Source organism: Fringilla coelebs (assembly GCF_963513975.1).
Source record: "Fringilla coelebs genome assembly, chromosome: 5".
NCBI classification, from domain to species: domain Eukaryota; kingdom Metazoa; phylum Chordata; class Aves; order Passeriformes; family Fringillidae; genus Fringilla; species Fringilla coelebs.
In genome coordinates this window covers 61067971-61083198 of record NC_140033.1, presented here as the reverse complement: position 1 = coordinate 61083198, position 15228 = coordinate 61067971, and the positions used below count along the sequence as shown (strand labels likewise).

Here is a 15228-nt window from a genome sequence, read left to right as displayed (position 1 = left end):
CCCTTTCAGAGGAGATTTCACCCTGATAACCTTGAGAAGATAAAAAGAAACCTCCCTTACATGGCTGCAGAAAGACTGGTATTGATAGGAGCCTTTACTTATGTAAAACTGTCCTTGGCTTCACAAATATTTTGTATTCATTTAGATCCCAGTCCAAATCACTCTAGAGACCTGTGAGAATATTTTCACTGCCTGAAGTAGATCTGGAGCATATCCCTGGAACTTCTTTCTTCCCCTATAGTACAGCTGGGACTATTCAAGTCCATTTGCCAGCCAGCTATTTCTTCTGTCTATTCAGGAGGTCAGACAGTCTGAATACTTGGATTTGATGGATAAACTCCTTCAGTTAATATCCTTTTAGGCAGCAGTGAGCTGGGTAATGGGCTTGCCATGCTAAACTGTACCAATTTTTGTTCCTCTGTGTTTAGTGCAACAGTTACAAGTTCAGAATTATCCAAGTGTTGTGGGAATGTTCCTCAGTGTTTGGATGCTGCTCTCCTGTTCTGAGCAGATGGATACAGTAGCAGGAACCAGGCATAGCCAGGGTAATGTGGCTTAAAGCCAGCTGGACAGTCTCATAATTCAGGAGATGCTTGTGCTGCTAAAGTCAGTCAGACCTCCTCTGGCTGGAGTGCTCTCATTCTGGGAGCTTCATGTTCCTTCCCCCTGGCTGGTCTGTGAGGTTGGAATAGCTGAGGAAAAGCACTTGAGCACTCGCTGCCACACCGAGTGCACTGAGCTGGCAAAACATTGTCTTTAGGGCTCCCAGGAGGCCAGCAAAGTATGTGCCCACTCAGTGTAAAGCATGTGTCTTCTCCTCCTTTTGCCTCTAATTATTGTGAATGTAAACCTTTTTTTTTTTTTTTGTTTATTTCTTTGGGTTTCGTGGGTTTTCTCACGTGGTTGGTTTGGGATTTTTTTTTTTTTTTTTTGGTAGTATGTGTTTCCTTAGGAAACAGCGTTATGAGAAAAATGCTACTTCCTACACAGTACCTGTACTGTGACTTATGGCATTACACAGTACTTCAGGTGCCTCTTGTAGTCTTAATTTTCCCAGTCTTTGCTTGTAAAACAATCCCCTTTTTATTTCAGGATTTGATCTTTGCAGTTCATTGTTTGTTTCCATGCATTAAATTTACTGGCAGTGTTTGAAGAAAATCCCATTTGAATCTATAGGTCCCTGCACGTTTTCACTGCTTTTTGATATAAAGTGGCACCTCATGCAAAATTTAAGTTTGTGTCCTCCACTTTAATGCTAAAGAAACCACTAAGGAATGCTGTGTGCTTTTCATTTATTTATAGACCTATATGGGATCTGTGCAGCTGTAAGATCAGTCCATAAGGATCTGTATTTTTAGACTGGAATTTTGATTCCTTCATATTCAGCAAATCGTGTCTTCAGGAAATGTGCCATCAACAATGAGTCTATCATTCATTTGGTTGAAAGGGAAACTTTCATCTGCAAAACCAACTGATATATCTATAAAAAACATCTCTGCGAAAATCTAGACTCGCAGTTCTTTAAAAAAACACTGAAATGTGCTTTCCTGTAATCAAAACCCAAAAGGGAAATGCTTTAAGTGGCAACAGCTATCTTTACAAAGTAGCAGAAGACGTAGATTTCACTTTCATGTGTTAAAATGATTATGTGTGACTGAAGGTGCACTAAATGTTCTGTCCAAAGAACACTGCGGCTCCACATTCACATGACTGACGTTTTACTCATAACTTCTAAGAAACCTGTGAATAATCCAGGAATCCTGGATATAGAGCCGTGTTCCTGCTCTGCTTGTTCCTGGGAAAGGTGCCACAGGTGCGAGTGCCTCTGACCTACCGTGATGAGGACGTGGGCTCGGTGATCTGCCTCTGCATGCGCGCGTGTCGGATCAGGTGCTCCTTCAGCGCGTTCTGCACCTCTGCAGGTATGTCAGGTGAAGTGTGGCTGATTTTCAGCGCAGCTTCCAGCGCCTTGGGCGGAGCTTTCCCGTTCTCTTTGACTTCCTTTTTCTCGCTGTTCTCCAAAACCTCCGCGGGAGCGCTGGAGTTGCTCTGGGGGACATTGCTGGCGCTGGAGGTGAGGGGTTTGCTCCTCCAGCAGGGCCAGCACAGCTTCCAAAAGACAAAAAGGGAGACCACCAGCAAGGCCAGCCCGCAGAAGCTGACAACCACTGCTAAGAGACTGACTGAGACATCTGCAAGGAATCAGAAACAAAAAGCACCGTGACAGACACACATGCAGAGAAAGAAAAAAATTTAAAATTACACAGGCAAGAAGATAGAAGCATTTTAATTATTATTAGGTTATCTGCTTCACAAACATTCCTTTAGTTGCTGAGGCTAAGTGCCAGTGTGTGTACTGCTCACCACATACTCAGGCATCCTTCTCAGGAATTTTCCTTCTCAGGAAGTAAGGAAACAGTCCCAAAACCTCCCAGCCATTGTTGGCTAAGGTTGTTGAGATCAGTAGATGTAAGAAATATTGACCTAGCTTGCTAAAGCAAAGTTATTATAATCAAACAACAAATATCCTCACAGAGATTTACAGCAAATGTGTGAGAATTCTGTTCCCAAATCTAGATTTCCAGTTTTGAAAACAAGCACCTATAGGGACAGCCTCCTCCTGATGGGTAATGTACACATCCCTTTGCTTACTGGCTGCAGATGGAGATGCTGAAAACATCAACAGCTTTAATTTCAGTCAGAGGTTGCTGATGTTTAGTTCATTAGAACAGATATTTAGAACATCAAGAACACGTTGATGGAAAAGTTAAGCCACAGTCAACATTTTCTATCAGTACACATGAAGACAGATTAGATCTAAACTGCTAGGCTGATGCACAAATTTTTTGAGATTTGCCAAACTTCTGACTCTGTGTGCCAGCTGCTTCAGAAACATTTTAAACCCCAACATTTAGGCGTAAATAGGAAGATAAAGTCTGTCATAAAAAAGAGATTTCTGTGGTTAAATCATCGGCTCTGGACTAAGGCAGTGTTAGACCAAGATAGCACAGATATATCACTATCTAAAATTCTGCTGTGAAAATGCAGCTGGCTTCAGAGAACACAGTGAAATGCCCCGAGCTGTACAGAGATCATGCTGTACACTGAGCTACTCTGGCTGCCCTGTGTTTGACTTTTGCTGCCAAAACTGCTTAGAGTATCCAATAACCTGGCCAGAGATAGGAGAACAGATTTCATAGCAACAAAATTCCGCGGACACACACGAATTTTACAAGATGGTGGATCACCAGGACTGCCAGTTGAGCCCTAATTAGGAGTTTTATTCTATGTGGCATGCTTCCATTTGATTTTTCCAGTATCCTGTAATAATATAACTAAAAAAAATCCCTTTCCTTTTCAAAACAGCCTTTTATAAGCCTTAAAATTATTCAGTAATCCTTGCTTAAATATCCCTCAAGTAATGGCTGCTGCTGTTTGTTATAACAAGTTTTGACAGTTTAACAGCTAACACTTTGTATCCATAACTCCAGGCTACAGGCTACTCAACTGAACCACTGGAAAAGTGCAAAGAGAGTTTGAGCCTGTTTTTATAGATTTTCATGTGAGTAAAAAGGTATGGATTAGCTCCATGAAACAGTGTGTACCTCACTAGCGCTTGTGAGAACTGAATACAGAAAAATGGAGCAGAATGATGAAGATAGAAAGCTGAAGGTGAAAATTTGGGAATGTTATCCTTTTTAATATATAATATCCAGATGCATCTCTCAGTTACAAACACTGAACTTGATCCTCATGAAAATGTGTGAGAAAAGCAAAAATGTATAGAAAATGTTGTAGTCTGGAGATCATACCCTTCCAGCCAATTCCTAGCCATGGATCAGGAGTTACAGTAGGTGAATGATCATTCCTAGAGGGTTGGTTTGGATGTGCCCTTCTGTTTCAGCAGGTGACAGGCATTAATAGCAAGGAGAGAGGCTCTTGCATCACATCAGTTCCAGGGAATTGTCTGTAGTGGAAGTGTCTGTAGATGCCAGAGGCCCATCAAAGCTGCTCTGTCAGTCCCCTCCTCAGATGGACAGGGAAAAAAATATAACAAAATATAACAAAAAGCTTGTGGGTCAAGATAAGGGCAGGGAGAGATCACTCAGTAATTACTGTCATGGGCAAAACAGACTTAACTTGGGGAAATGAATTTATTACCAATCAAATCAATGGTGACTAATAAAACCAAACCATAAAACACCTTTCTGCACTCCTCCCTTCTGCTGGGGCTCAGCTTCACTCCTGCTTTCTCTGCCTCCCCCCTGCAGCAGCGCAGGGGCATGGGCAATGAGGCTGCATCAGTCCATCACACATTGTCTCTGCTCTCCCTCCTCTTCAGGACTCCTCTCACTCCTGCCCTGCTGCTCTCCTGCAGCTTGTGGTCCCTGGCAAGGGAGCCAGTCCTGCACAAACTCCAGTGGGAATCCTCCAGGGAGCAGACCTTGGGGAGCACGCTGCTCCAGCACGAGCCCACTGCAGGGTCAGCAGCTATTGCAGATAATTTTTCCCCCAACGAGGGGGAGAGAATGATGCATCTGACTCCATCTTATCAGAGGGCTAATTAATTACTTTATTATACTATATTAATCTATATTATATTACATTATATTACATTACATCTAAACTGAATCTGCCTAGCACTCTACTGCACACACTGCCTGGAATCTTTTGACTGTCACCCGACAGTCCCCACACACACACACAGACTTGGCCAAGGAAACAAAACCCCATCACTTTGGGTAAACAATCTCCATGTTGCATTCTACTGTGGCACAAGCACAGGCACAGCAAGTGATAAGGATTGTTTTTCCTTTCTCTGAGGTTCAGAGAATGTGAAACTCAGAAATATTCTTGGGAAGGATTGTGCCTTGCTTTTCTCTGTGAAGAGAAATGTGGCAGCAAGGAGTCCTGCCAGCAAACCTGCTCCAGTGAGGGATCCTCTCTCTTTCCACAGGACCACAGATCCTGCCAGAGGCCTTCTGCAGGGTGGGCTCCTCACAGGGTCATGGCCACCTTTGGGAATTCACCTGCTTTGGGATTGGGAAGGGCTGCAGCAGTGAAGACCTGCAGTGGGAGGCACTCGCTCTCACCTGGGGCTCCTCCTCCCCTCCTCCTGCACAGACCTTGCAGAGTTGATCCTCACAAATTCTCACTCCCCTCCTCCAGCTGCTGATGCACAGCAGATTTTTTTTCCCTCCCTTCTTAAAAACATTTTTCCTGCAATCCCTGTGTGTGGGGGGCTCATCCTGGAGCCAGCTGGCCTTGGCTCTGTTGGACATGGGAAGAGCTTCCAGAAGCTTCTCACAGAAAACCCCCTCCTGCTACCAAAACTTGGCCAGGCAAACCCAATGCACAGTCAGAAGTGAATTTAAGATATTCATACAGAGGCAGGCCTCGCTGAAGAACCTTCTTTGATAGATTGAACCAGACCAATTGTCAGGCAACCTGGCCAAATTTTTTTTCTCTTCTCAAAGTGTGACAAAAAGTGGAACTCTTGAAAATGTTGATGGTCTGCCATGAAATAAATAAAAATTAAGGGGAACAAAACCAGAAGAAAACAAAAAATAAATTAAATTTTGGGTGATTTGCAATATTGCCAGCTCACTTGAGGGAGAGTTGGCATAATTAGGTTATATTTTGAGAGAAAGACTTTTAGAACTGAAAATTCTAGGGTTTTTTTTTTCCATTTGGAAAATGTTGAAGGAGGATGTTTTAACAACTTTGAAACTGCTGGAAACATTTCAAAACCAGAAATATGAAAATTGATCCCTTCCAGCAGAGCTTCAATTTGATGAATAGATACTATCAGCTGAAAAACATTGCATCAAAGCATTTCTAGCCAATTCTAATTTAAGTTTTTCACTGCAAGACATTTTTCAAGCCTTCAAATAACTTCTTGTCTCCTTTCAACACCTACTCCTGTACTTCAACTTTCTCTAAGCTGTTTTTCTGGATTTCCATTAAGCTACTTCAAAGTTGAAAAAGCTCCCAAAATCTTTGCAGAAAATATGTTTTATATCTGTAAAATAATCCCATGAAATATCTAAAGTCTTACAAGTAGAGATAAGGAACTAATTCTATAAACAGTTGTAGTCTCAATTTTTTGCTATTTTATTAATAAATTAAACAGCCTCACATATTGAATTTCATAGTGCAACAAATACAGGAAATATTTGAATTGCAAGAAAAATGACCAAAAAATAGTTCATTACTAAAAACTACTTAATTACATTTATTATTACAATTGCTAAAAAGCCATGACTGTGCCATGAAATAAAAATTGACATAAAAACCATATTGTTCAATGTCCTTCCTTCTGTCAGTCACTCAGCTGAGCAGTGATGAGACATTTGTTGTTATGTGAAGAGTGAACTCATCTGGAGAGCAGCCAAACCCTTTGTGTGTTAGGCTGGATATGCCTCTTTTATTAAGGTTTTATAGGAAGTTTGGTTGAAGAATGTAGAACATTAAGAGGAAGACTTAGAGCTTCTTCACATCCCTGCTAAGGAATCCTGGCTGGGAAGGAAAGATGGATTTGCCATCAGACCAGGGTTGCACTTCACATACAAAAGTATTATTTTAAGATATAGAACTGGTGAAAAATTTAAAGAATGCCTAAGTTTGTAAGGGCAGAGGAGATAATGCTGGGACAGCATTAATTGTCAACATTGTGAATAATGTTCTTACTAGTCCAAAAGAAAACAAAACCAATCTTGCACAGCTCTTTCTGAACTGGTAATTGCAAATTGTCTGCAATGATTTAGACTTGCATAGAACAGGACATCCCTCTGAAAATTCAGAAATATTACAGGATTATGCATTTCCCATTCTTGTTCTCATGAAGATATTTTTTTCTCATACCATCCCCTTCTGGTCAGTGGGAGATCTTCCAATGACTTCATTTCATTCTTGGTGAACTCTCTTTACTGGTGTTTGTCCTACATGTTTTATTTCTAGTCTTGATAAAATTTAGTAACTAAAAGCATCCTGTTTCCTCATGGTTTTGTATTTAAAACTACTCTTTCAAGATATGAAATTTTGGGCAATTTTATATTTCTCTTTAAGAAAGGCATGTCTATTGAGAAGACTCAAAAATTCTCTGTATTTTTATAAACATCTTGTGATACATTTCTACCATAAAAGTCTCCTTGATAGCCAGTTTTTTTTGCATCAGGTAGCCAGTTTTTTGCATCAGGAAAGTACTTCAGAAACATCCCCATGTGTTGCTTTTTTTTTTCCTTTTCTATATGCTAGGTAATGTCTTGAGCATTGGCTTTGGTACTGTGGATTTCAAAATTTTTTGTTTGGAACTTGGCTCAGAAAAGTTCTGCCCATGGATCTGTTTGCAAACATTCACATTGGCAGACTTCCATTTCAAAACCAAATGAAGGTCACTTATATTTTAGGCAATATACGCCTCACGAGGCTGAATTTGGAAAAACATACTCCCCAAACCCATGGTATTGCATGGAGACAGAAACACCAGACAGTGCTGGGATGTGGATGCCCAGGTGTGTGAGGGTCAGACACATCTGATATGAACCACATTAAAGAGAATGGATTCTTCCCAGGAAAGGAGCAGGGCTGAAAGGAACACCTGGGGAAAGGAGGGAGCTAGTCTCTTCTGGACCATTTCTTTGTCTACATCTGATCTTGGTTCCCTTAAATATTTAAAGGGCAATGTCTGCAACCTCTGTTCAAACATATTTTTCTTTAACTTTGAATTTGTTCTCTTGTTCATCAAGACATAAGGTACTTCATTCTTCCCATAATAAAGGAACTCTTGAGTATGCAATACCCGGAGTCAGCTCATGTCTCTGATTTTCCAGGGTTTGAAGGGAAGCAGGGCCCTTATAAATGATAAAAGGTCTGGGGCCAATAAATCTCCCCTATCCCCATGTAGATATACTAGTTGGTTCAACCCATCATTTCTGCTGTTAGGTTTCCTTGGGGAAATTTTAAGCACATAAAAACTTGCTGGTATTAATTTTTACTCTGCATTAGCAGATCCTCCACAATTACCCATTCATCCAAATCCCTTCAGATGGGGACACGATGCTCCAGCATGCCTCAGAAAGTGGCAGGTGCAGAGTCTTCTATTTTCTCTCTCAGTCTGAACCTGTCAAAACACCTGACTTATGTATCAAATGGCAAAAAAAGCCTTTCACTTAAAAGAGTAGATGTGACCTCCTCTCCTGTTCCCATGGAGAAGCATCCTTAGAAGATCTTCCTCAGACTTTTACTCTGGCCTTATTGTGAATGCGTTCCCTCCCTGTTAATTCATTCTGGTGTCTGAATTTGTTTCACACAGTCACCACCATCTTCTGGCTGGGAAATCACTTCCTAATGCTAGCAGAACTCTGATAGTTTTTTCCTGCCAGGAGGGGAGCCAAATGAATTCAGGGATCACTGTGATTTACTACATGATCACAGCATGCAAAATTATTAATCTCTTCTCAAAATCAATTTATCTAAGCTTTATTAGAGATGATGGGTCTCACTTTTACCTGGCTGGGTCTGTAAATTATTGGTCTTCACTCTCAAGGCTCTTTTTGGCCTACATGCTTCACTGCTTGTTGTCTCTCACTTAATCTCAACAGGAGGGACTCTCTGCTAGACCCACAGCTGCCCATTTAGCTTTCCATTAAATGAAAAAAACCCTACAGCCTTATGCTTGGTCCTTTGGTGCTTGGTGCAATTCTCCCACTTTTGAGGATCTCTTTGTGTCTGCAGGAAGCCCCCACTCTCCTCTTTATAATAGAACACACCACGAGCTCACCGAGCTGCTGCTCACCACAAGCACACCAAAAGCTGTAAGGAGGTTCATGCAGCTCAAGTGTCATCTTTGAATTGTCATGGCTATGTTTATTCTTACCCAGCATTATATAACAAACATCTCACACATGTGACAGGACCCAGGGAAACACCACGTCTCTTCATCATCTTTACAGATTTGTTCTCCAGATGGTATAAATCTTTCTGTATTTTCCCCCTGTATTTCATGATGAAATGTGCATAGAGTAAGATTATTTTGTAAACCTCTCGTTTTTTCTGTGTATTGCTGCTGTCTGCATTGTTGTGACTGCCTTCACATTTGCTGTAAATAAGTCTGGTCTCAGTGGTACATTTACCCCCCTGGTTTTGCCTTTATGCTGCTGAATTGGATGTATTTCTGGTTTTCACAGCTTATTAACATTAATTTTGTAAGTAACCCTGCACTTTTTTCCCACCAAGCCTTATTTCTCTGATAGTAACATTGATCTAACCAGGTGATGAACTAAATGGCAAATAATTTGGTCAGTCTGTTAACTGTTAAAATGTTTATTATTTGATTTTCTCACATTCCCCAGTAGCAGAGACAGTGTTTCATTTCCCTGTAACAGAATGCTCACTTGTTTCACACAACAGTTACTTTATCACCAAGAAAAATGCTCCTTCCTTGCATGACAGCCTGATCACAGTATCCTCCACATTTGTCCGAGCCATTTCTCATCCCCTTCATTACTTTGGCACAGTTGAGCAGAATTTACAAGCCTGCTGTGGGGTAAATCTGTTCTTCCCCCTCCCCTAAATAGATCCAGGCAGTGCGAGCACAGCCCCAGCTCAGGCTGCTTGTGGATGGGGGTGCACTGTGTGCCCGAACACAGTGTGTTCAAAGGAACCAGGACTAAATGCAAACTCAATCAGCTGCCATCCAGCAGGCTGAGAGCTGCCAGAGAAGCTTCTGACAGCCAACAGGAGGCACGTGGCAGCTACAGCAGGAGGACATAAGGCATTGCTCTTTGTGGAAGTCTGTATTACAGACTGGCCATGGGCAGGATGCTCCAGTGCTTTCCTGCTCCCTCTGTACTTTTATAGCAAACTGTCAGTCAGGGGTAGGGTTAAAAACTTGGTAGGTTAAAACTGTTATGTTAGCAGAATAACTGTCAGTAGAATATTTACATGAATAACAAATGATCCCCTAGAAGCTGATGCTCTTTGCATGGTCAACTTTCAAAAATCAATTGTCTGACAAACGAAGGAGCAAGAGTGAACATCACTCTCAAGATATTCACTACCCACTCTAGTGGGCTAAAAAATGCCCTCAATGTTTATAGCAGAGCTGGGTTTCCAGCTCTATAGTAAACATTTGTCACCCATGGGAACTGATAATGAGAGAGTAAAGTTTTGCATGACCAGCAGGCCTAAAAAAAAGGCAAAGAGCACAAAGTACCCACCATTTGCAGAGGACATAAAATGAATTTTAAACATGTGTCCCTAGAGGAGATTGTCCAAACTCCTCTCATTATGCTGTATGCAATTGGCTTAATCTTCAGAAATGCTCACAACTGGGACCTTTGATGTGCTTGGTTCCACTGAAAATGAGGAGGAATGCTTAGCTGGAAAAAATTAATTACAGTCCTATGTTAATGAGATAACCTGAGCCAAGACACCAGCATAACCACACTGCATATATGAGTTTGGGACAGTTAAAGAAAATGAATAATTTAATAAGTTTAGAGATAAATTTTATTATGCAAAATCCTGCACATCCAGCTCCCATTTATTTTCCACCTTAACTCCTTTAATTGACATCTTAATTATTTTTCCCAAATGTACTGGAGGTGTAAAATAAAAACAAAACAGCTGCACATCTAATTGTGCATTTTGACAAAAATGCTATAACTTTCAGAAGAAAGCTCACAGTCATCTAATCATACAGAGGTACTATAAACCTAAACATCTTCCTAATCTTTTCACTTGAACATTCCCCTGAGATGAGCAAATTAATAGTTCTTGTCATTACTGGGGCAGAAAATATAACAGCAGGTGTCTATATTCACTTGTCTAAAGTTCTCAGAAATTTACTAAATTTTCTATCTCATGAAGATTATTTGCTATGAGTTCTGTAGATTGATTGTTCATTACACTAAATATGATTACCTCTTCTTGACCCAAGTAGTGAGCAGTAATTGAGGGTCCTAAGGTGTTGGTGCTGGCACTGAGAGGAAAAAACCTGTTGAATAATCAGTAATTTCTTTGATGTAAACCTGTCTGTTCCCTTACTGGCAGGAAACCTGAATATCTCCCCTTTCTGCTTTGTTGCTTCATTTTGTTACACTCTGCCTTCCCAGAGCCATACTCACCATTTTTTCTTCTGACTGTATCTCCAGCTTCCTCTTCTTTGTTTATCCTTTTTATGCTTCTTTCTCTCATCTAGGCATACACACTATCAAAAAAAAAAATCACTGCCCAGTGTCTCTGCTTCCCTTGGAAACTTCTTGGGTCATGGGGTCAATATTGTCTCATATTTTGCTTTGAGCCTGTGATTGGGTGATGCATCTTCTGCCTCAAGTAGCTGATTCCTCTGAGAAGCTTGGCTGCTTTTCATGGTCTAGCTGAACAGAAGGCTATCCCCACACTCACTGACATAAACACACCAATGCAGTTCTAGTTGCATTTCAGAGTGTTTTCAACTTCCAGAACACGTTTTTATCCTTGTACTAAATAGAGGTGGTCTCCTTTTGTTTTTACCATCTACTCTTTTACTTTCTGAAAGGTTGCTTGCACCCTTCTTTCCTTTTTAAATATGTGTCTCCTCATGGTTTACAGAATATTCTGAGTTGGAAGGGACCTGCAAGAACCACCTAGTCCAACCCCTGTCCCTGCACAGGACCATCTCCAAGAATCACACCATGTGCCTGGAAGCATTGTCCAAATGCTTCTTGAGCTCTGTCAGGCTTGGTACTGTTTAGACTTCTCTCCTTTAGTGACATCTCATTAGTGATTTTTGCCTATTCTATCTTTGTGATACTTTTAGGTATCTTTTTGGGATGAGGAAAATGGAAGTACTTTAACATTTCCACCTTTAATGAAGAGGATCTATGGTTGTTCAGTGCTCTGGACATTAGCTTTATCCATAGAGATGACAAGGAGCTCTAAGTGCATTTGAAGAGGAGATATGGTATGGCTCATCTTTCAATGATACCACTGCCCTCAGCTTAAACTGTATTTGGAGTATTTCTGCTCATAGAATTGATGAAAGTCATATTTATATCTTGTCTACCTAAGTGTTTACATGTTAAAATATTGTCAATAATCAGCAATGACATTGTGTCTGGTCCTCCTCTGGAGACAGAGTATTACTATAAGTTCATTAGCAGTGTTGTTAATGAGCTAATGCTCAATATACTGTGCATCTCAATAAAGTTGACCCCCATCATCTAATATTGGTTTCCTTTTAAGGGGGAAAAGTGAGATTCAGGAATTCAGCTGAGATGTGGCACCCAGTGGTTCCAGCTCCTGTTAACTATATTTTTTCCCTAATCCAACAACTGTAAGGTATTACAAATGGAAACCCAAGAAGATTGTTGACTTTCCATAAATGCTTAAAAACAAGTTCATCTTATTATACATAATGCAGCCTTGAACCAGGTGTTGAAGATTTGCATTTTCTAAACAGCAGATCTTGGTTTACCTCATGGAATGTTTTGTGTCCTTCATATCCCACCTGTCTATACACCGACTTTGCAGAGCCCAATTTTCCAGGCTCCATAGGATAATGCTGCTTTCATTCATCCTTCTACCATTCAGACCATGAAGACTAACACAGAGCATGATCAGAATATTCATGATCCGTGCTGGGGGAAAGGCTGCAGCCCCCTCGCCCCTCCTTGCCTTGCTGCCCTGCCCCGGTGGCTGGGTCAGGCTGGGCTGACTAGGGCAGGGTCAGATAAAAGTGATTTTGATCTGAGATACTACAAATAACACGAAATTTGTGGTAAAATCTGCAGGTATTCAAAGAAAAGAAAACAACAAAAAGCCCATCAGCTGCAGTGGCAGCGACAGCGCAGCTGGGGCACACGCTGAGAACCTGCTGCTTTACATGACCTGGTGTTAATTTATTTAATTTGCACTGTTACACTTGGCATTTGCTGGCCATAGTGCAAGCTGTTCATCTGCATTCATGGATAGACAGTAGAGGTTATCAGTCCCATCTAGCAGAAATTAAGCACAGAACTTTGATCAACTTTCAAGCCCTGTCCAAAAAATAAGTGCCAAGGATAACAAGGTGCCCAGAGAGCACCACACAGGATAATGTAAAAGTACAGAGTTGGTTCCAAAGGGTGCAGAAAATCCAGATATCAGGAACCAAAGGCACCACTATTAGGACTCAAAATATTAGTTTCAATATAACAATTTTTCTGAATTTGGAATGTTTAAATTAACCCAAATTTTCTCCTTCCACCCTACCCAAATTTTCCTGGGCAAGCGTCTCGGGCCGGACCGAAGCTTTGCCGTGACTCCACAGGTTCCCACTGCCTGTCAGACGGCTCTCCTGCCTCCCCCAGCGATGAGCGGAGAGGATGCAAAGCACTCAAACCCCACTCAGAAAGGGGAGGCTGCGAGGCGGGACGTGCCGAGCTGCGCCCCGAGCCCCGGCTGCGCCCGATCCCTGCCGGCTGCCCGCACTGCCCGCAACCCAACCTGTTGCCCGGGCCCCAGCGTCGCATGCCAATTGCAGAGGGACGGCCGGGGACAAGAGAGGGAGAGCGGGTGCAGCCCACGCGTGGCGCGCCCGGCACACGGAACCGCTGCCCACCCGTGACAAGAGCGCGGACCGCAGCCCTCTGCCCCGCTGCCCACCCGTGACAAGAGCACGGACCGCAGCCTGTGCCCCGCTACCCACCCGTGACAAGAGCACGGACCGCAGCCCTGTGCCCCGCTGCCCACCCGTGACAAGAGCGCAGACCGCAGCCCTCTGCCCCGCTGCCCACCCGTGACAAGAGCACGGACCGCAGCCTGTGCCCCGCTACCCACCCGTGACAAGAGCGCAGACCGCAGCCCTGTGCCCCGCTGCCCACCCGTGACAGGGGCACGGACCGCAGCCCTCTGCCCCGCTGCCCACCCGTGACAAGAGCGCAGACCGCAGCCCTCTGCCCCGCTACCCACCCGTGACAAGAGCACGGACCGCAGCCCTGTGCCCCGCTGCCCACCCGTGACAAGAGCACGGACCGCAGCCCTCTGCCCCGCTGCCCACCCGTGACAGGAGCACGGACTGCAGTCCTGTGCCCCGCTGCCCACCCGTGACAGGAACACGGACCGCAGTCCTGTGCCCCGCTGCCCACCCGTGACAGGAGCACGGACCGCAGCCCTCTGCCCGCTGCCCGCCCGCACGGCCCCGCCAGCACACGCAGCAGCAGCCCGGCGCCGGGCTTTCCGCACAAACTCCCGTCGTGGGGGAAACCTTGCCGAAGCGGAGCTGCGGGAGGCAAACGAGCGAGTTGGGCGGGAACGGGGCCGTCTCCGGCGGCGATTTCTGGCCCCTGGGCACCTGTCCGTGCTTCCCGGCCCCGCTCCCGCACCCTCGCCCGCTGCTCCCACGTTTGCCCCGCCACGCTGGTCCCCGCCCCGGCGGTCCCGGCGCTCCGCTCAGCGCTCCTCGGCAGCCTCGGCGGGCTGCGAGAGGGAGCGGATTTTAAAGCGGGCTGCGTGCCTGCCCTCCCCCCCTCCGCCCCCTCCGCACGCAGGGAAAGCAAAGGAAAAAGTTGCGCTCTCCGGTCGCCCACGCCTCGCTGTCCGCCCCGCGGCGGCGGCAGGACGAGCCCGGCGGCGGCGGGGCCGGTGCCGGTACCTGTGCCGCCGATGCCCTGCCGGGCGCTCTCCAGGGGGAAGATGCCGGCGCACTTCTCCCGCTCCACCTGCCCGCCCAGGCACAGCTCCGAGATGATCTGCAGCGCCTTGTGGCAGAGGCTGCCCACGCCGTCCTCCGCCGGGAAACTCATCTTGCGCCCCGGCCGCCGCCGCTAGGCCATGGCCGGAGCGGGACGGCTCCGCGCCCGACCCGCGCTGCCTCCGCGGGGAGCGGAGCGGGGCGGAGCGGCGGCGGCGGCGGGAGCGGCGCGAGTGCACCGAAGAAGTAGTGAAGGAGCGGGGGGAGGCAAAAAAAAAAAGAGGGGGGGGGGAGGGAAAAAAAAAAGAGGGGGAAAAAAATAAACATCCACTTAGCAACGCCTTTTGTGGCTCCGGGCTCCGGCAGGCGGCTCGGCCAATGGCAGCCCGGCGCGGGGGGCGGGGGGCCCTCGCATCCCCCGGGAAACTTTTCCTTCCCCCGCCCCGCGGCCCCGCTCGGTGCGGAGCGGTGCGGTGCGGTGCGGTGGGCGGCGCGGGCAGCGGCGGGCGGAGCGCTGTCGCCTCCCGGCCGCAGCACCCCCGGCCCCGCGGGACAGCGGGGACAGCGGGGAC

The 15228-nt window shown here is 45.1% G+C and overlaps 1 protein-coding gene across 2 annotated transcripts in view; it reads right to left on the bottom strand.

Moving 5' to 3' along the window:
- The window catches only part of SYT10 (synaptotagmin 10), a gene marked incomplete at its 3' end in the record, with an annotated part of 33890 nt that extends 18979 nt beyond the window's left edge, over positions 1 to 14911 (bottom strand). The window contains exons 1-2 of one of the 2 annotated variants that reach the window (XM_084206072.1): positions 14618 to 14911; positions 1835 to 2192 (exon numbers count right to left, since the gene is read on the bottom strand). In XM_084206072.1, the coding sequence (XP_084062198.1) occupies positions 1835 to 2192; positions 14618 to 14768 (509 nt within the window). In that variant the 5' untranslated portion in view covers positions 14769 to 14911. The remainder of the gene's footprint in view (positions 1 to 1834; positions 2193 to 14617) is intronic. The other variant, XM_084206073.1, reaches the window with a different exon arrangement.
- Positions 14912 to 15228: the final 317 nt, after the last annotated feature.